We start from the raw sequence: 21,858 nt of genomic DNA on the forward strand, positions 1-21,858 counted from the left end.
GTCGGAGGCCGAAAAGATCGTGGGCTACCCGACGTCCTTCATGAGCCTGCGGTGCCTGCTGAGCGACGAGCTGAGCAACATCGCCATGCAGGTCCGCAAGCTGGTGGGCACCAAGCACCCGCTGCTCGACACCGCCCGGTAAGCGCCGCGCCRGGGGCGCCGGGAGGCTTGTGTTGGCGGGAGCCGCGGCGCCGCTCTGCGCCGGCGTGAAGCCGGTGGCAGGCGTGACACGTCCTGCGGGAGGCCTGCCCCGCGCCGCGCCGAGCTCCCGCTGCCGGCGCCCTCCTCCCCGGGCCCCGGCGGCCTCGGCCGGCCCCTTCCGTTCAGGCGCTGCCTCAGCCTGGCGCCAAGGGGGACGAATGAGCTTCCTCGTGTGACCTGCGAAGAGCTCTCCTCCCTACATAGAAGTCACAGCTGGCTCGCTAGCAGCTCCGCTTTTTTCCAATATTAAGGGCTATACTGTGAGGAAACCATTCTGTGAGAAAAACTGGAGAAACGAATCGACTCAGAAGCTCAAAACGCTGCTCCTCTGAAGTGTGCGTTTTGTTAGTAGGAGCTTTAGAAAACACCTCCTGTTTTGGCATATACGGTTGGGTAGTTGTGAGTTAGTTTTTGTGTGTTGTTGAGGGTTTTTTTTAAGTTGGTAAGCAGATAACCCACTCATTTTTAAGGCAAACTGATGGAAGATTTGCATTCTTGCCAATAAGCAGAAGTTGGGATTGTCAGGAAGTGTTTTCCTTGATTGTAAAACAAGAACTGTTTGGCAGCGTATTTTTTTAACAATAAAATGCCTGAGGCTTAACAAAATTCTTTGAAAAGTGAAATTTTCCAAAGGCATTGGGCTGTTGGTTTGGGTTTTTTGTTTTTTTTTGATAGAACAATGTTTACTATAACTGAAAATATAACAGGGTTAATAGAACCCAAGTTTAATATGCACAGCATTTTTGAACAGGTGTAAAACAAAACCTAACATTTGTTCAGAACCAATGCTCTGCTTTTCTTTTAAAGAATAAAAATTGCAACTATGTAGTGCACCTTGGCAACTCTACAATAATGGTGCAATGGTATAAAAATAAGATTTGTTTTTCAAGCTCCATGTAAATCTGGTAGCCTTGATTTGAACAAAAGGAGTATGGGAGATAAATATAACTTTTAAAATAAATGTTCTTTTTGGGATTTAGATATTGGATTTTGGTAGACTTCTGGAAGAAACAAGTCAACTTGTTAATAAAAGTGGGAAATAACTGACTTTAGAAAATGCTAATGGAGGGGGTTTTCTTGAATTGTTTGTAAATATAGGCTGCAGTATTATGATAAGCTTAGAAAAGTTAAAAAATGTGTTTCCACCTTTGGATTCGTTTTTAAGATTGGTGGATGGAATGCAGTGAATAGGAGAACCCAAGTGCAATATATTTAGGCTCTTAAGCTTCTATTAGAGTTATAGAAGTTTTATCATAGAGACCCACAACGTTAGTATTGGACTTCACTGTTGGTTTTAAACCATCTGTTAAAGATATAGGAGTTGCTGGATTATTTATGAGTTAAGTTTAAAAACAGTATTTTGGGAGATGGATGGAGGTTTGGTATAGAGCTATGATGCTCTATGTGATGCACATGGGCTGCTTGGGGACTTAGTTCTGTAAGCATGTTGCTTGTGGAACACCAGTAGGAACAGAAAGGTGCACAGGGTCAGCAGGACTGAATCCATATATATATATTTGTTGTTGTTTTACTTCATATGTGTTTCAAAGCATTGTACTAACCTGATGTGTCATGGTTGAAACAAAAGTATTTACTCGGATAAAAACTGAATCCTTTGCCTTTGTTTCTAATGTTCTTATTTGGCTTCACTGGTACTTCCAAAGGCTTTGCTGCAAATGTATTTCTGATGGCCTTGGCCTTTATATTATATGAAGAATTCACTTCCTGTTGACAAGTTTCAGTAAACCTATAGCAATGCACAAATTGTACCTGAACATGTTTTATGGTATGATTTTTTAAATGATGTCAATTTTGAATCTGTTATTTCTTAATTTCATAAATTTGTTGTATGTTTGACTGTAAATGTGATTAATCTTTAGTTGTGGGTCTGTGATCTATGTTCTGAGTTAGCATAGCTGTTTAGGAAACAGTCTTGATTTTTCAATGCTAGATACATGTTTCAAATCTTTGTATTTTTACCCATGCTTATAAACTAACATAGGTTTCCTATTGGGTGTTCAGGCAAAGGATGTAAAGCAAGGGTATCTAAAATATGCCCTTTGGTAGTTTTTGAAAACATTTTAAGTGATTGATAGGTTGGTCAACTCTAATCTTTCAGATTGTGAGTGCGTTGTGAGTGCACATCTGTTAAGTACTCAAACTCTTAGGTTTTTCTATTTTGGGGAACATTTGAAAACTGTGCTGTAAAATTGGTTAATTGCATGTTTTGCATTTCTCAAGTTCCTACTCATTTGGTTTTGAGGTTATATTTTACAAGTGGTGACAATCAAATTATGACTACTTGCTGTCATGTCCAATCTATATCTGTTTTCTCTAATCTTTTTGACTGGTGGCACTTTGTCATCAGTGTTTTCCTTTGTTTCTGGTCTGCCTTCCTGTCTATGCACTTTGCTAGCCCTTGAAATCTTCTTTGGACAGTTAAGAGTTTCTTAAAGTAGAGGTTAGATGGCACAGGACATAATTGCCATAATGTTGAAAGCCTTTATGTAACAGGGATACTGATCTGTGTTTTTAACCTTTTGCCAAGTTTTGGGTCACTAGGCTGTTTCAGTGCATAGCATGTACTGAGAGCCTTAAAGAAGAAGGCTTAAAGATAAATGTCTGTGTGAGGCAGGACGTGTGGAGGAGCAGCTGTAGGGGCAGTATGCATTTCTCTGATGATCCTATCCATTTCTTCCTCCTGTTTGGATGTGATGATGGCAGCTCATGTGCCTGCTATGAATCAGGACTGCATCAGATATCCTTGTTTTTGGGATGGTGTGCTACCCTAATACCTCCTACCTCATCTGTGTCTGGCCAGCAGCTTTTAATCTGTGAGCTATTGCTGTCTTTGCACAGGTCCTGGGTGGGCTGAGGCTGGTAGCTGACCCTTACAACTAGAGATCTTGGTGTTCTGTAGTACATGCAGTAAGGCTGTTGGGTTTTTTTTGTTTTCCCAAGAGAGTCAGCCACGTGAGGTGAACATCCTCAGTGTAAGCTTCGCCAGACTTTTTAGAAAGAGGGTGAAATGTGAGAAAAGGTTGAATCTCACTTTAGAAAGGCTAATGTTTAGTGGTAAACAGGTCACTGGAAGCTGGGGTATCTGGATTATATTCACAGCTGTGCTTTTGGCTCTGTGATCGGGGCAAGTCCTTTAATTTTTCATATTTGCTTCTACTTATCTGTAAAAGGAATAATGTAGCATTTCTAGAGGTATTACGGTTAGTTCATTATAGCCTGCATAGATCATTGGGATCTTTGAGTAGAAAGTAGTATATAAGCAATAATAATAAAGAATACTTTAAACAAACGCTATCATTAAAATATTCATCTTTAATGGATACTCTGGAAACAAAATTGTGATCTGACCACTGCTGGATCTGTCTGTCTGTAGTCCTCTGAGTCCCTGTGTGATTCTTCAGAGCTTTCATTTTTCTTTCTCTGAAATGAAGTGTTTTCAGCACAGACTCATAGCAAACATATTTTTTCACTCTTTAGGCTTTGTTGGACTAAAGGAAATTTCTTCAATAAATGAACATGTAACCTTCTTTTCAATTGGGAAGAAAATAAATCTCCAGTCTTCTTTCTTCTCTTTTCCTCTGCTTTCTAGATTGACGAATATCCTTTACACCATAGGAAAGAATCAGTAATTGGCACACCAATCTACTCTTTCAAATACATAGTGTGAATAACATTTTCTTGATTATTTAATATCCCTTGAGAAAGGTATAGCTTACTGCAGATTGTAAACAGTAAATGTTATGGTCAATGCATCACTTTTATAATACCACTAAAAAACCCAGAACACTTCATATGTGTAAAATTATTATGGGATACCATTTAGTTCTAGTCATTTTATCATTAGTATATAGGGGGAATTATTGTATTTTCATTCTGTCAGAATTGTTTGTTGGTGATAAATCCTTAAATAGGCAAAAATACAGTTTTCCTGGATTATTACAGAAATAAAAAGCCTCATAGACCAGAAGTCTTTTTTCTGTTGCAGCGTGCTGCGTGTAGGTTTTTCACCATTTTTAAGCACTGAATATAACGTGGAATGTAGAGTAGCCTGAAGATTGTATGCTTTTTGGTTAAAATTTTTTAAACAGTAAAAAGAAAAAAATAGCAAGGCCAAACTGCCTCAAAATTTATGGTCTAATTTGAAAGACTTTGTCATCCCAAAGTTTATTTTAAGTAAAAAACAAACCACGCCCCCAACCCAGCTGTGTCCAAATTTCTGTCCAACAATGTTCCATAATGTTAAAAACTTTTTTCCAGTCCGTATGTAAAAATGTAGGTTAGCTCACAAGCCAATATAATCTGTTTAATTAATAAAAATAGTGAAGTGAAAAGTGATTTATATTTTGAAGTAGTATTGAATTTTTGCATTGTACCCAAGGTAGACTTGTAAACAATATTATGAATACCTGTTTACTGCACTAATTGAGCTTCTTTAGGCTTTGTGAGAGTGTTGTACAGATTTCAGTAAAGGTAACAAAACTGTTTTTACATGTAAAATGTTAAACTTTACTGCTAGGAGCATACGTGAAATGGAAGGGGGTCGTTTTGACTCTAAACCAAGTGTGAGCAGYTGCTGATTGTAAATCAAGTAAAACTTCCAGGAAAAGTAGTAGTGCTGTGCATGCAGCTTTTTCCTAATTTCTTGAAAGTCACTCTTCAGACTTTTCTTGTCTTTGTTTCAGACTTCAGGCTTCTCGGGTCTTTGCTTAACATCTTGTTAAAAGTGAGGAAAATATCTACCCTCATTGTTTAAAAGAATGTGACTCTTGAAGTTCATCCTTTGTTTCATTACTTTTATCTGGTACTGTTCTGTTTTTGTGGTGGTTGTAATTCTGATTTGCTGTACTTCTTGAGCTTTTTGCCTGTGTTAGAAGATTACTAGGCAGCTAAACTTGTGAAGTTGGCAGTGGCCTAGCTGAACTCATAGGGTGACACCAGCTGTATTTCCAGCTGATTAGGTGCTGCTCTGTCCGCTTTCAGCTGTGTGTTCTCACTAAATGTCTCTTCCGATTCTTTCCTTTGCATGCAAGATCAGATCAGTGTTGAATCGCTTGCCCTGGTTGGGTATGAGGATTTAAATAAAGACCAGGTTTTTAGTGATTCAGAAGCATTTATTCTACTCTTCCAGACTGTGAGTTAAATATAATACCAGTAGCGGTACTGCTAACTCCTTTAACRCTTTTGGAGGGGAGGGGTGGTATTCACCAAGGCTGTGTGCAATCTGGTGAGATGGGTTTCCTTAGGGTGAGGGCTGCTTAAGGTATAGGCAGAGGGGGAGCAGAGCGGGCCAGCACAGCATCTCTTCCTGAAATTCAGAGTTGCTTCTGGTAAAGTTTCATGCTCAGGTTAAGGGAATTTAAATAGGTTACCGCCAAAAGGGGCGTTTGGCTCTCCTTGTGGTGACAGTAATGCTCGTGAAACCGTCMTGTCCATTCGATCAGGGACTTGATCTGGCTGGAGTCCGGGACTGCCACTTTGGGATCAGCCTTGTTTTGTGCCCGCTGAAAAGTAATGTGAAACTGCCACCTTTAACTGCATTTCCATGGCAGCTTAAACAAATCTAACTGCAGACATCCATGTTGTCACTTTCTCCCCTCCTCCTCTCCACCCAAGGAGTTCATTGAACCCATGTTTGAAAACGTTTCAACACATCGAATTGGCAGGAAAATATTTCCTTTTTATGGTGTGTTAATTTGTATGACTTTTGTTTTAAAATAGCTGAGGCTCTTTTTGGTTTTCCTATTGGAAAGGGTGGCTAACTGAGGATGAGGTGACATAACAGAAATTCTGGATTTTTTTATCATCACCTTCTAGCTCATCTTGTGTCCTGCAGTCATGGGGGTTTGCAAAGAAAACAATACTGTTTTTGGCTTTTTCTTTTTTTTTTTTCCCTAAGTTCACATTGTTTTATATAGTAGATTTAAAAAAAAAAAAAAAGATTACATTGCTTCTTTTTACTTAAAGATTATCCTTACTTGGGATGTACAAAAGCTAATGGTAAACTAGAAAACAGTTGTAGGGTGAGGGGTAATTTCTGCAAGGGACTAATTATGTAATGTACTTATTTTGTTTAAGTTTATTATATTAGAGCCTGATTCAGAGACTAAATTGCACCTGATTAGACTTTTAATAAAGAGGCTTAGGGAGTATTGAGCAAGATGATGGTTTCAGGATTTAAAGTTGCTTGTTAAGGCAAATGAACACTATGAATTTAAATCAGATTAATTAAAAGTGCATGTTCCATCTATCTTTGCTCCTCAAGGAGAAGTATAAAATGCATCAATTGTATTGAATACTGCAGTCTGCAGGGTAGTATGTTCTTGTGTAATAAACTTCAGTTATGTATTATCTTATGGTCATGTTGTCTTAATATCTGGAAATGCCTGAGATAATTTGCTCTCCTTCTGATGACATGGGATTCCTGACAGTTCTGATTTTTTATTGGTTTGAAACAGCTTAGTTTGGTAACAGAGATCTTGTAGCTTGAGACATAGCGGTCATTTGTCCTCCTGTGTGGCTGACTTAGCATAGATCTAGGGATCTGTTCCGTCCCTGTGGTGGTGGAATTGCTGAGGCCAGGTTATATTTTGTATTAACAGGATGATGACCTTAACACAGCCTTTTTTTATAATAAAAACTGCTGTGATTGAGTAGCTTTTTAGCAACTTGTTTCAAATGCTAATTTATCATTTTCTGGGCTAGAAAAATGAAGATGTCTGTTTACTTTGTGGTGGCTAATGAGGTAACTTCCCTGAAAATAGCTGGCAGCTGGATCCTGTAAGTGACAGGCAAAGTGTCTGGTCAGTTTATAGCTTCTGCCTGTAGCTTTCTCACTAGCAGTAAAACTGATTTTAATCTTTTATGCTTTACTGAATTGCTGAATCTGTAAGCAACCTTGGAGGCATGCAGTCAGTTCCCTTCTGTTGCTGGATCAGAAGTTAAAACAAGTTTGTATTCACTATATTTTATTATTTTGCAACCTGTTATAACACTTTCTAGAAATATTTTTGTAGTACGAAGATGCCTGTATGTTAGCTCTGAGGTAATGGTTGTATAATTTCCTGTGCTTACTGGTGGGATCTGTTGGACTTCGTGGAAGCACTGTCCACCAAGGCTGGCTAACGTGCAGGACTCCTGTGCAGAAGGTCTTAATGATTGCAAAAACACAGAAAATTTTTTCCTGCTTGTTATGTTTGATACTAATTGCAAAATGACTGAAATACTGGTGGTAGTAACTTGGTTAACTTTAGCCTGGGAAGGCTATTTCCCCAAGCACTCTATAGCAGATGGAAATGGAGGCTCTCTCAGGAGAGCTCTGGTTGAAACACTGGAGTTAAATTCTTGCTCTGACTCACCCCGTCAAGAAGCTTCTGTCTTTCAGGAGGGGCCAGTGTCTCTAAGCTAAATTGTTTTTTTTGAATATCTTGCAGTCTGTTTTGATAGACTTGAGTATTAACTTCAAAAACCTTCATTATTTTAGGTGTCTTATAATGCTAGTACTGCTTAGGGGGTTTTGTTACCATATTGGCTGTCAAAAGAACAATTCTTGGACACCAAAAAATCTGTTTCTTAAATATTTTGGCTGCGTAAACTCTCAAAGAGCTTTCATGGAAAAACTAATCTTGGCCGGTGGAAGATATGGAAGAAATGAAACCATTTTTAGGTTCATACAGAAGGAAGTTTCAGTCCATATATCTGGATCCTTCTGTGTTTTTCCTCTGTGGCCTTCACTATGCTCTTCAGTTAGCCATTTAGTATTGTGTTGTAGAGTTAAGGGCAAGAGAGAATCAATTTCTATATTTCACACTCATCCCTTGTACTGTAGTAAGGTGGAATGGGATGAATAGATATGTACTGTTTGTTCTTTCTCCCAAATTCCCATTTTTGTTTCTCTTTCCACATAAGTTTTTTACCACTGTATGTTTTTATTATTTTCTCTAATAGCAACATGAAATTCATATAATTCTTGAGTATGAGCATGTGTGTATTTCTGCTCTTTGGAAGAGCTGTCGTTAGACTCATGTATGCTCATGCATGAGGTTCACAATTCACATTTAGGGGGTGTTTGCACAACAATAATATACATATTTTTGTTTTAATAAACCATTAAATTTTCRCTGGGGCTGGTGTTGAAGGTAAAGCACATTATCCAGTTATATGTGTTTATATAAATAAAAAAACCAATTGAGACCTTAAGCTAACAAAATCCAACATATCTACAATTGTGTTCTGAGCAAGACTGAGTTAACAGTTGAAGTTGTAGTGGCCTTCCTGTTTGCCACATCTAGCGCATATGAGTGCTTGGTGTGTTTGAGTATTGTGTTTTATTGTAAGAATGCTATTGCTTGCATCTTCTGATACTCATATTTTGGTTTTGTTTGAAAGGATGTGTGGATGATGAAAACATCCCCAAAGGAATAAATAACTAGGACGGACTCTTAAGTTTTGTACTTTCACTCTCAAAGATACACTCCTTATTTTCTATTGTACTAATAAACCAGAGCTCAGGAAATAAAGGGAATCATCAACATGATCATGAGCTTACTACAAGTGTTGAGAGAGGCCGAACTGATGAATAAACAGCTACTTTTCAGCTGTACCGGTACTGTGTTCTTGTCTTGTCATTCACTGATAGTATTTGTGTGGAAGAATTTATGCAAAGCATGTTTAATTGTATGGTACAATACCCAATTTTGCTGGATACTTTGCCACCATAAGCAAAGTATGATTGAGTAGCAAGTCTGCAACATGGATGTACAAAAGCTAGGCTGTAAATTAAATTCTCTTACATTTGAATAACTTTTTGTTTCTTGCTATGATTCTCATTTAAATGTTATGTTGAATCCAGGTTTCTGTGCTTATGGGGAATGCATTGCTTCAGCATGTAAGGTACTCTTGGTAAGTGAATGTATTCAGCAGGTGATGATGCTGTTTGGGATATTCTAGTAGGATTATGTGCAAAGAAAACTGATATGCTATCCTGATGCTGACAATTTCTAATTTTTTTTAATAGAGAATATGGGTTTCCCTGAGTGTCTGCCTTGTGCTGATTTGATTTATCACACAGTAATTCATTTCTTGCAAGTCTAAAGATTTCAACAGAATTTCATGTATGACTCATTCTAATATGAAAAACCTTGGGATTTCTTAAGCTTGGGTTTCGTGTGTGAAAAAGAAACAATGTATAATGAGCAGATCCAAGTGCCAAYCAATTTTGAGAATACATTGTATAAGTAATAGCCAGTTTCTTTGGTTGCAATTAATATTTTCCTAAAATTGGGGGAAAAAAAAATCTGAGAAATCAGTGTGGACTGATGTGATCTTGTGAACTCACAGCTTACTCAGTTTTGCTTTATGCACGCAGTAGCTTAAGCATCTTTTTGAAATAAAGGTAGTTATTTAAGTTCACGTCTGTTCTTTTCTGCTTTCAAGTGCAATTGATTTGTAACACATGTGAATATTGAATAACGAGTTTAATGTACCAATGAATGGCTGCTAGGTCAATTTTTGCTCTGAGCAGGAAAAGAGTACTGAATAAATGGAAATAGTTTCAAAATAATTCTTTCTGTAACCCAGAAGAGGAAAAGTTACCTTTATATAAAGCAGAAATGAGTGCTGATGTCGTAGAGTAAGCAGAATTCACACTTGGATCACTGAAATTGGTTTTCACTCAGTGAATCTTCTTGTTGGCTATGATAACTTCAGTTCCTTGTCTTGCAAGGATAAGGGTACAAGTGATTTTCCCAGGGTTTTCATTGTTTCTGAGGTCTGTACCCTGTAGCTTGCAGTAAGTGCTCTCTCCTATTTGAGATGTTCCCTCCCTGCTTTTTCCATTCACACCACCTGTGTCCCAGTTGACTTCTCTCCTTGTTTCAGAGGCACTTGCAGTGACAGGAGGCCCTGGTAACAAATACTGGGGATCATTTTTGGAACTCTGTTGAGAGCTATGTATAACGGCATGTCCTCCGCAGTAATTTGTATTTTCATGAATAGATTTACGAGGTTCACAAAGGACAAATATAAGCTAGGGAGTTAGATGTTTCTATACTTACACTATTGCTTTCTCCTAGAGGTGGCAGACCATTGTCTTAAATTATTAATATCTTTTCTTTACCCCACTTCTGAGTGTCTTAGTTTCCCTCAGGGTAGGCAGGCTATCTACAGTGCTTGCCCTAAAGGAACTACTGCTAGAGACAAACCTGACAGAATTAAAGGAACACCATAAATTTAAAAATCAGGTCTATTTCAAAAATTAAGTTTAAAAGCTGTAGCAAATGCTTTGCTGTCCTTGAATTGTCCCTGCCAATTCTGGCATTGACAGTTACTTCAGCTTAATTTTTTTTTTCCCTCCCCTCCTGCTGTGTGAAAGATTCATTGAAGGAAAGAAAAACTGATCATATAGGAAAACTAGTGAGACTCATTATACATGAGCTTTTATCAAATACATGCTGCAAACTAGCTAGATTTTACTTACAAAGATAGATAGGGCTTAGAAATCTTTCTCAATACCTGACCTGACTGAGAAACCCTGGAACCTGTTCAGGCTGCTGGAAGTTCTTCAGGTGAGCTACAGTTGTCTTTTCTTTAATCAAGTATCAGGGGCTCAAGCCTTTTTATTCATCTTTCTCACTTCTTTTCCACTTAATTTACAAGTGGTGGTTGTTTCCTTTTTGCTTTCTTGCTCCTGCACTTCCTTTCTTCAAAATAGTAGTAGTTGATTCTTCTCCATGACTCCTCTTCCATCTTGGAGGGGTGTGGGGGGGGGAAGACCCAGAGGTAATCCTGTGTTTGCTATCTACTTTCATTCTATCAAGAAATAAGCTAGTCTGTTCTCCGTTTTGCCTTTGTATCCAGAGAAAGAAGTCATACCTAGGAACTACAGATTCAGCTTTATTTTCATGGTTTAAGAAGAACACTGCCAAACAAACACTGCAGCTTCCCTGCTTAATTCCTTTCAAAAAATACTTCCTTTAAAGGAGTTTTCTTTAAGATCAAGTAGAAATTATTTTCCTTTTTTGTTAATTAATCCTTTTTATAAACGTGGTGTGGTTGGTTTGATAGCTGTAACTAAATATATTCAAAATCATTCATCTCATAGATTTTGAATTCTTAAAAAATCCCTCTAACAACTTTCATTATGCTTGTCTAGGTCTTGACACTCATACTGCGAACTCGATGAAATGACAGCTACCCTTTTCATTAACTGCTGGTTCAGGACACATTGCAAAATAATTGTAATCGAGGGATTTAATACATCTATATGCTGTCACTGGTCCCTGTAGTATCTTACATATTTCACCTTTAAAAAAAAAAAAAAAAAAACCCCATATTTCAAACACAAAATAACATAGGTTCAGGTCTGTAACAGGATGTGCTTGTGTAGACCCATCTTACAAATGTGTAGTCCTGATTAAGGCAATTTGAGAGTAATGGTCCATGGCAAAAAGCTTTGTGTCTGGTTGTCATCTGAGTGATGAGCCAGCAGTGGAAGCACCACAATTAGTTGATTTGGTAAGACTGCTCTTAATCAAACTTAGCTTTTAACAACTTGAACTTTCTGTTAAATGGAACCTAATACTTATTAGATCAAAAACGCGAGGGAAAACTTTGTGATCACAAGCGGACAGTCAGCTCTTTTGCACATTTTAAAAATGATTGTGATAGAGTGCATGTTTGTGGTTGCTAGTGATTTGTTAGTTTGTTTTCTGAAGTTGCACGTGTGCATGGTATGTTAGCATTGAGCTTTGAGACTGAATTTGACACAGCTACTATGTTTTCTTATTATAGCCGTAGATTACAAAATAGAAATTCCTAGGATATACCAGTGCAGGTTACATGTGTGCAACCTCCTATGTTATACGGGAGGAAGTTTTTAACCCAGTAACCTTCCTGCCTCTGATTCCAGACTGCTTTTGATTTAGTGTGGTTTGCGTATGTGAAAATGTACTGTGTATGTATTTTAAAAGCAATTTTGGTAATTTTAATGCTGTATTATGATCCAGATATGAACTTCATTCTTTTAGATTCACATTCAGAGGTCTACTTCTATCTGGTATGACATATTTCAGTACTTAAAAGTTAACTTACAGAAAAACACATCTTCCCCCAAACCTGTGTTGTATTGTAAAGGTAAGCTGAAATCTAAAGGGATGAGAGAGCAGTTCATAATTTGTTCTTGGTCCCCAGCTACTGGAGACAGAAGTAACTGGGGAGGATATGAACTCCGTGTTTTATCATCCACAGAAAGATTTTGACACTTTCTGGTTCTTTGTAAGCTTAGATGGGGAGTCAATGACAGGATCTGCAGGAAATCATGTTCATATATATTCATATTTCATCTGGCAGTAGGAGAATAATGTGAAAAGACCATTTTCAGAAATAAGGCTCAGAGGAATCAGGAAACTGCAAGTATAGAGGCCTTTAAGGTAATGGTGGGGGAAGCTCTTGTTCCAATATGCATTTATTGAAGGAATGGAACATATTAAAGGAGTTTCTACTATTGGAATTTACAGTACATTTTATGTGCTTTTTTGTTCATAATATGAACTTCATAAAACTGAAACAAATAGTCTTGCCAGTAGGAAAGCAGGAAATGAATCCATGTAATGGCTATAATGTGTCAGAGCAACCAAGTTTTAAAGTAGTCGAATTCCAAAATAATGTTGTTAAAAAATGACATCAGAGGAAAAAAAGGATATTGTGCTATGTTATAGCAACAGAAACATAGACTTGTTTTTTGTTTGTGAATCACAGGGGATCATATTGCTGCCTGTGGATCTATTTATTTATTTATTTATTAGGCAAAGATTATGACTTAGCAGAATATACCTTCTGGGGAGGAGCGGGGGGAGGAAAATTTTCTTGGCCATCCTTGTTCCTTTTTACACTGATAGAGTTGAAGTTCTGTTGGGCTTTCTTATTTTGAATTTTCCTTCCAATATTAACTGAATAGTCACCTTCTCATTTGCTGTTCTACTTCTTAGACTTCAGGAGCTCACCTGAACCTTTGGGTTCTTTTGCCAGGGCTTGTCAGAGAAAGCGATGAAGCTTTAGCAGCAGAATGTTATGAATGAAACTCTGAGAGGTATTTCTTTTACTGACGCGAGCATGACATTATTGACAGATGCCAGCCTGCAGTGTGAAGTTTCAGCACTTCACAGGACAGCTGTGGGATTCACAGTGGGCGTACACAAGTCCCAGTGCTACCTAATCCATGCACCTAATTCTGCCTTTGAGGAATTATGTTGGAGGATGAAGCAGGCTCACTGTCTGTGCCTTCTTACTTTAGTATCAGCTAAGGCCACTAAAGAAGTCTACTGCAAAGAGTCAGGTTGAGACCATAATATATGTTTAGTAACTGGGTGAATGTGAACTGTCGGCAACACAGCTTTGGGTCAGGTTCAAAGTGTGGACCTGGAAATGAGAGCTCTGTCTTGCATTACTTGCACAGATCTGCTTTGTAAGATTAGTGTGTGCAGGCAGCTTCTCTGAATGTTTTCATTTAAGGTCTTTCATTCTGACAGGTCTCATTCTCACTCCAGTGTTCTTTCAGATACTCTGTCTCCCTGATAGTGAATTTATCAAAAAAAATTCTTTTTTTTTTTTTTTCAGATAAGCACTAAGAATTCAATGTGAATTGCAACCAGAAGTTGAGGCAGTCTTCACACTTAGAATCATTCCTTGTTGGTTTTGGTTTTTTGTTTTGTTTTGTTTTTCCCCTCTGTTGTAATTGCCATGTGATTTACTTCCTAGAAATACCAATTCTGGATTAATATATTGTCCCAGGCTGGTAGCAGAAATTCAGATTATGTTGGTGTGCTTGTAGGTATTAAATATTGAAAGCTGTTTTTGTGTTCTTGTATGGTGAAACTCTGTGTAAACAAGTCGTATTTACTGAATGCTTTAGGAAGCATGTACATGCTAGTATGTCTTCAGAAGTTTGCTGTTAAAACCTTTGAGGTCCTGATTTTCTCTGGCCATGATAAATGGAGTGGTAGACAAGGAACCATATTGGGCATCCTGTGAGCTGACTTGAAGGGGATAGAAAATTCAGACTGATATTGAGAGGAAGAAATGCTGTCTCGTGAATGTGAAGAAATTCTGTGTGAGCTCACAAATAATTTAAATTTTAAATGCGTACCAGCTACTGTCACTAAAGCTTATGAAACATTTTTCAATCTGTTTTCCCCAAGGAATTTGAAAGCAAAAGTTTCTGTGATGTTGTATAAAATAGTATCTTTGTGCTTTAAAGATTCGTAAACGGCATGTATTAAATCTGGAGACAAACAAATAAAAGACTTAGGAAAGCAGGAAGATACATTGGAGAAAACTGAAGCCATCTTTTAGTACTTTGAACCTACATGGCATGTCTGTTGCCATACTATAGAACATATTGYGAACATGAAACCTGTGAAGGGCGGTGCTAGTTATTGAAAGAATGTACTTGTACGCTTAAAAAAAACAAAACAACCCGCACACTTTGGGAAGTGCTGATGTGCAAGTTAATTTTCTTAGTTTCTGCTTCCAAAAGTGTATCATTCAACAGTGCAGATGATCAAATGTTTTCCCCTTTAACCTTTGCCTTGATTATTATAAGTAAATTGGAGATATTTTTGCAGTTTATATCAAGAATAGGAAAACCTTTCCTTTATTGAGGGCTAAATAAACTGGATCTGGACTTTGAACTTTATTTTTATTATTGAGACCCAAAGGGCAGAAACCTGCAGACTGGTTACAGTGAGAGGAAGAGTTATTGTTAGCTTGTTGTGTTTCCATACCTGATGTAATTTTGTTTTTTCAAAGTGGAATTTTGCATTAGATTACCTCAAAATAACTTTAAATTTTCCCCTCCTCTGCAAATGATAAATGATCCTTTCTTGAGAGATCTAGATAATTTTAATTAATTACTTGGGGTGTCAAACCTTAAATTAAGTTACAGGTGAGTTCAGCTCTTCCCTGAGGAGCTTTTTTACTATGATATCAGTAGAGAAAGATATTTGCTATGAAATTCTCTAATGGGCTGTTGTATGCTGCTCCATTGAACAAGACCCGTTTTGCTTTGATATCTGGTCTGTGTCCAGCATTTCAGGTAGCAACTGGACAATTAGTTGGTATCACCAGAAACATCTTTTCCTGTCAGCTGTGGAAGAAAAAGATTAAGACCCATTGATACAAATTACTTTGGGAAGTTGTTGAGGATTGCAGAAACTTAATGTAAAACTGGATGAGGCACTGATAACGCATCTATGAAACTTTTGTAGAAGGTGGGCAAAATATGGTGTGTGTGTGGGGGGGGTCTTTGTGTTAATTCCATATTCTTATTTCAGCGTGTATTCCCCTTGCTTAAAATATTTCTCATATATATATATATAATTACATACAATTATAAAATGGTAACTTTATCAGTTACTTATGACTGTGGGGATTGAATCTATGGTTATTTTCCTATTCTTGAGCATGATTACTTGTTGAAGATATGACAAATTTAGGTCATATTTGGCATACATTTAAGCCGAGCCTGAGACTGATTTGTGAAAAAGAGGCAGTGACAAATCTAAATTGTGATTTCACTTGTGTGGATATTGCAGCCAAACCGCAGTTTGTTTTGTAGTGTGTTAAGTTACGATAAAAGACACGTTCATAAAATAAAGTAGGGTAAAGAGCTTAGTCATTAAACCTTTTTTTTTCCCTTAAAGTCAGCTTTCATCTTTATACCTTTAATTGTGTTGATTACTTCAGCTAGCGTCTGAGATGATAATTTTTTGAACAGCAAAGTCAAGGGAGAGGGGAAATTGCCGTAAGAAGAAACTCTCTTTACAGTAATTTGTGGGAGAGACTTCACTAAAACAGTCACTTTCAAAATCTTCCTCCCCACATACTTTTTTTTTTCCTAATCTTTCTGGTTTTGGTTTCCTGATAATCTTCCGGAATACCGTATTTCAACGCCTCTACAGCCCATGATAGAGAAAGTGCTTGTCCTGTAGTTATAATCTTCTGCACTTACTCATTTGGGTAGCTGGTGAGGACAGGATGCTAAGCTGGATGACTTTTGTTCTGGTATGCTCTGTGTGGGATTTTTGTTTGCTTGCTTTCAATGCTCCATAACCAATGTTATGGTGTTAGCTTGTCACTTCAGACGTCTGGTTTGGGTTCCTTGCTCTGCCTGTGTGACTGTCAGCAAGTCTTTTTTTTTTAGGCAAATTATGGCAACTTTACATGTGCAGCACCTTTAAGGATATGGGCTCAGAAACCCTGGAAGTAGCGTATCTGCATCAGTACGGTATATCTCCCAGTCTACAAACCTGTGTTAGCTCTTGCTATTCCAGAGCTAACGTGGTTGTCCCTACAGGCAGTGCTCCCAAAAAGACAGTGTGAGCAGAAGCAGTCTGAAAAAGGCACCCCGAGATACCCCGAGGTCAGAGACCAAGGCGCCCCACGGCACGCTCTGCTTCCCAGTCATTCCATTGCCCACTGTAGAGACACCCCTGAGGGGCCGAAGAAGCGTCCTGGCCTGTGGCTGCTGGATGCTGTGATGCAAGAGCTGCAATGTTAATGCAGGTGTTCATGAAAAGTTTCAGTATGGGTGATTGCATTTTGTGAAAGTCAGTTCTTTGTGTGGTTGGTTACCTTAGGAATCGGGTGATTGGCACTAATTCGTGAAGTAGTGCAATTGAGATACCTCGAACACTTCTTTTTAATTTTTTGTCATAAAGTATTGTGAAATTCTCCACTCAAACATTATTTGCAGTTAATTTGGAAAATGCTTATTTTTTGCTGCAGATGGTGTAGGATCACTTTGGTTGCTGCAAACTTGATATAACTATAAATTATTACTATTTAATGGTTTGGGATGCCAAATAGCTGAATCTTTGTTTACAGAAAATGTTGGAATTCATAATGCCAAATAAATGGAAACTTTTTACTGGCATCCCGTGATATTTTAAGAGTCTTTCTGGTGGTTATTTCATATGTAAAGAAAGCTACTTCCAACCTGTTTGATTAATTCTTTTGCTTTGCGCACAAGTAGTCCTAACACATTTTCGAACTGAGGCAGAAGTAATCTCCAGGTAACAATATTCTATGCTATTTTAAGGATGTATGCCCTACTGATGATTTTTAAAGCGCAAAATAATGATGACATACCACGCAGAGGTCTTGCTCGCCTGGGGCTAATGGTCTGAATGCTCTGGATGCAGACTTCTCTTTGCTGATTAAAGTGTTGAAAAGGAGTTGGATTTCCTTGCCTTTTTTAAAGTGACATTTGTCTTTTTTATTTGTTTTTAATTAGATTGCACAATTAGGAGCTGAAACAGAGGGTAAGAGAAGAAGTATAAGGGCTTCTGGGAAAGAAGTTTGAAGCTCGGTTTTGGCAAAAAACTAAGGTTCAGTTGATTGCTTGTCAATGGCCAAAAAAAAAAAAAAAAAAAAAGCCAGGCAGTTTGGATGAAGTGTGGCAAGCCAGGGACAAAGCAGTTTTTCAAGAAAAGGGTAAGGATCCTGACAGATTCCCCAGCAAGTGGGGAAGAGCAGTGTGACCAATAAATCATTAGAGAAACAGCTAATGAGAGATAAGAATCAAGAAGGCTAAGAAATCCACAGCTTTCAAGAAAGAGAAGTAAAAGTAGTAGTATGATGATACACACTTCAGGTTAAAGAGGAGGCAGGTGGAGTGTATGTGTGCTAAAGTCTGATCACAGTGAGGTTGTTATGGACAAGCAAACCAGTGTTTTCAAGATGTTTTTGACTGTGCAGTACTTCTTTTAAAAAATATATATATATAGTACCATGTGTACCCTTTTCATCACTTTAAATTGAAAACAATGGAAAGTTATGGTTCACTGGACTAGCAGCTCTTTATGGACCTCATATCGCTTATGGACCACAGTTCGTGAACTACTGATCTACTCAAAGGTCTTTTGGAATGGAAGTCCTTACTCCAAAGGGAAAATTATTTCTCTTGTTGTGCATATCCGTATTGTATAGTTTGACAGCCTTTTTCAGGCTTAGTGTATATGAATTGGAAATACTTAACATTTTTCATATTACTCTTCTGAGAACATTTGATACTTAGAGGAATATTATGTGACTTCTGTGGGCAATTTAGTAGAAGAACTATAAGGAAGGAGAGCCTTTACTAATTAAAATTTGGGCACARTGCAGAAGTGCTGGTGATGTCTGAGCCTGCGAATGACAAAGTATTAGCTTACTGTAAATGTGTTCAGACACTGTGGGATAGGAAGCTCTTTCCTGTTCTTTTGAGCCTTACAAATATGAATGTAATAGCTTTCTATTAGATAGTGAAGTAACTTTAATTTTAGTTTCATCATTTGTTGCGGGATTTAATAATTCATCTAAAATCTTGTATTGACTATTGTAACAACTCATGTTGYTTTGAATCTATAGGATGGTTGGGGCAGAGGAATTGCAACTCTGCCAAGCTTTCCCCTTGTTAAGGCAAATCTTCAGGTACAGTGGACTGTGAAAAGCTTTATTCTTGTTGCCTTAGTTATTGCGTTCTTGTTTCTCAGTCTTTGGAAAGTGCTGGAAAGGAAGCAGAATTGGCCAGAGAGATCTCCGGCTGTAGCTTCAAAGCTGAGTTGGTCTGGTGGCTAGCGCTCCTGGAATCATGCTCTTCTCTGCCCTCCCCTTTTGCTTGTGCAAGTCCACCCCCTCCCTTGCATTGGCTTTGGTGCTTGCCTGCTTTCTGGGAGCTGATTTAATTTGCTAATCCAGGAAGAACGAACAGGTGGGTTTTTTTTTTTTCCACTTTGGGTTAGTTTTCTCTAGGGCTGATCTGATTTGCTGATGAAAGTGGTTTCATGTTCACTCCCAAGGGTGGAAGCATCAGAGCCAGCGCAGGGGAAGCATCAGGAACAAATGTCTGGAGAAGATGATGTGCAGTGCATCCCTCTTGGGCAGCAGTGAGGTGTCTTGTGAACTGCATCCTCATGAGGTTTGCTGTTTTTTTTAGCGCACAGCAACTTCAACTCTGAGGTATTCTTAAGGGCAGAAACTACTTCATGAAGTAAAACATGGGAGTATGTGATTGTTGACTTGGGATTTAGCGTGCTGTGCTGGGAGATAAGTCAAGGACTTGAACTAAAACAGAATGGATAAAGGATAAGAAGCTGAACCAGAGGAAAAGATTGAGTTAAAGTTTGTGTGGCAAGGCTAGTGTTTAAAATGCCTGATATTTAGGTTTCTTGGTGGAGCTTTTTTGTTGTGGAGAAGTAGTTACTACTCTTTTTGTGTCAGCACTCTTTAAGGACACTCTCTTCCCCTGGTGCCTGAAGTGTGTGGTGGTTTTTTTTGTTTTGCTTTGTTTTTAACTGGATGGGATAAAACACAGCAAATGCATTTTGGATTCTTTTTGGACTGCAAGTAGCAGCTGAACTTCTGAACCCTGTGGCACCTCATGCTCCTCTGGTCCTATACCAGTTTCTCCTTTAGTTCAAATGAAAGAAAGCTTTGACAGTTCTCAGTTTCTCTTCTTGATTCCAAAATACAGATGAATGGCCTTGAATACCGTAGTTGTCCTCTGCTGTTACCACAGGGTGGTTTCATTTACTAATTCAGTTCATCTATGAATTGGCAGCAAAGACTAATATCGGGCTAGTTCAGGAATCTCCCTAGATTTTCTGATGTGTACCCCTTGCAGTTAGATATCTAGTTAGTAGGGGAGCATACCTGTCGGTATTCCTTGTACCTGTCTGGCAGAAGTGATCCTTCTCTATTTCTTGATAATTTCATTTTATCTTAATTCAGAACTCAATGTAGGAAAGGATGTGTTTGTCTTTGAGAAACTCTCTAGCCTTGTAAGGTGAACAGGTGTCAAATATGCCTTGAATATTTAACAACTAGTATTGTCTGGGCCATAAAAAGAAAAGATTACAGATCTGTTTTCCTCTTAAGGAAACCAAGGTCGTGCCCAGTCACTTCAATAAGTTTTCTAAAATTTAATTTGCCTGAGGAATGAAATGCATTTCAACACTATTTTTTGAATACCTTGTCTGAAGGATCCCAGATAAGCTGAGATCAGAACGGCTGCCCTGCTAGGCACAGAAAGTGGGATGCTTAAAATCTTCCAGCTGTTTTTGTCAGATACTTAACTGTCTGCTCTGAAACTGCTGTACCATCTGTCTAGCTAAAAAAGGTGCACTGAGCAGGAAGAAAAACATGTTTCCAATTCAGATGAGTCTATTGCATCCCGTGTGATAATAAAGTCACAGATGATTATGGGAACAGTGAATTTTAAATAGCATAGGAATAGCTTCATAAAAAACACGGAAAGCTGAAGTTTGAATGAATTCAGCTTCTGGGTATCTCAAAGGAGCAACATCATACCATCCTAAGTTTAAAAACTGCACTTTTGTCATCCATGTGAATTTGTTATTCAGCCTTGCATGTGGGTAATCCATTTTGTTTTCTTCTGTAAAATGTCTTATTTTATTTGAATTAATAGTGTTAGTCACCCATTCTTCATATTATCTGTTACAAATGCCTTAAATTTGATGAATAAAGATTATTTTTGTTCAGAAATTTCTGAAGGGCTATGAAAGGTACGGCAGGAGGACATAGCTGTTGTTGAAAGGAGTAAGAGCATAAATTTTTGTAAATTTGAAATAATCAAGTTGCTTAAAAGGTGAGTTCAACTACAGTGTGATTCAATGAATATGGAATTAATAAAATGTAAAAGGCCTCCGACAAGAAAAATATTAAAGAAATTTGTTGTCCATCAGTGCCATCTACAGGACACCATTGGCACCGGCAGAGTAAATCGGGGAACAGAAATTTGCATGGCAGGTTGCAGTGTCCAGTAAGAAAACAAAGTGCCACCTCCAACAAAACCTGAAGAAACAAGATTTCTTTGTCATGCTGAGCTTCGTAACACTRTGGATGTAAATTTGTTTTCAGCTTGCGCACATTAAGTTTGTTAGTTAGGGAATACAGCACTTCATAAAGTTTCTCCAGAGGTTGTGGGGATTTGTTTTGTTTTTTCCCTAACTGCAATAGCCAGTGGCTTAATCAAGTCTTCCTTCTTTTGACTTCTTGAGAGAATTATCAAGTACTTAAAAATATAAAATGACTATAGCTCCAGTATGAGCTGTATTTGAGATGACTGGCCCTTTGGCTCTGCTTCCTTTTTGAAAGGTGTTTCCTCTGAGAGAAGTAATGGATTATAAATATTTTCCTAATATTTCTTCTGTCAGTGTTCCTGCAAAGGTGCTTCTCAGAAATAAGGGTGTGAAAACTGCAGCTCCCCTGCTAGGTCTATTCTTTGTGGTATTACAAAAGAATTAATTGTCTCCACAGACATAGGCAGCCAGTAGGCAAACTGAGCGTAGATGTAAGTGCTAACGGTAGGCAGATGACGTATACATAATAAGAGATAAATAATAACCAGGTACAACCAAACCTGGGATTTTGAAGGAGGGGGAGTGTAACCTGAAACCAAATGTGAGTAAAGTAGAGGTGATAATGGTGACAATCTCATGAAGACTTTTTTAAGCCCTTACGAAGTCACCATTGGTCAAAAGTGCCTACCCACTGCTTGGCATATAGCTTCAGCAAGAAGTCTAGGAGTATTCCCGTCTGCTCTGCCAGAGCTCAGCAATTGCAAAGAACATTTTCTCTTGC

At 38.1% G+C, this 21,858-nt stretch overlaps 1 protein-coding gene across 1 annotated transcript in view; it reads left to right on the top strand.

Moving 5' to 3' along the window:
* Positions 1–6: 6 nt before the first annotated feature.
* Positions 7–21,858, top strand: part of LOC112977293 (decaprenyl-diphosphate synthase subunit 2-like) — a 67,164-nt gene continuing 45,312 nt past the window's right edge. Inside the window, exon 1 of the mRNA XM_026089485.1 lies at positions 7–138. Coding sequence (XP_025945270.1) covers positions 41–138 — 98 coding nt within the window. The 5' untranslated portion in view covers positions 7–40. The remainder of the gene's footprint in view (positions 139–21,858) is intronic.

The sequence above is a fragment of the Apteryx rowi genome, unplaced genomic scaffold, assembly GCF_003343035.1.
Source record: "Apteryx rowi isolate R43461 unplaced genomic scaffold, aptRow1 scaffold_819, whole genome shotgun sequence".
In the NCBI taxonomy this organism is placed as follows: Eukaryota; Metazoa; Chordata; class Aves; order Apterygiformes; family Apterygidae; genus Apteryx; species Apteryx rowi.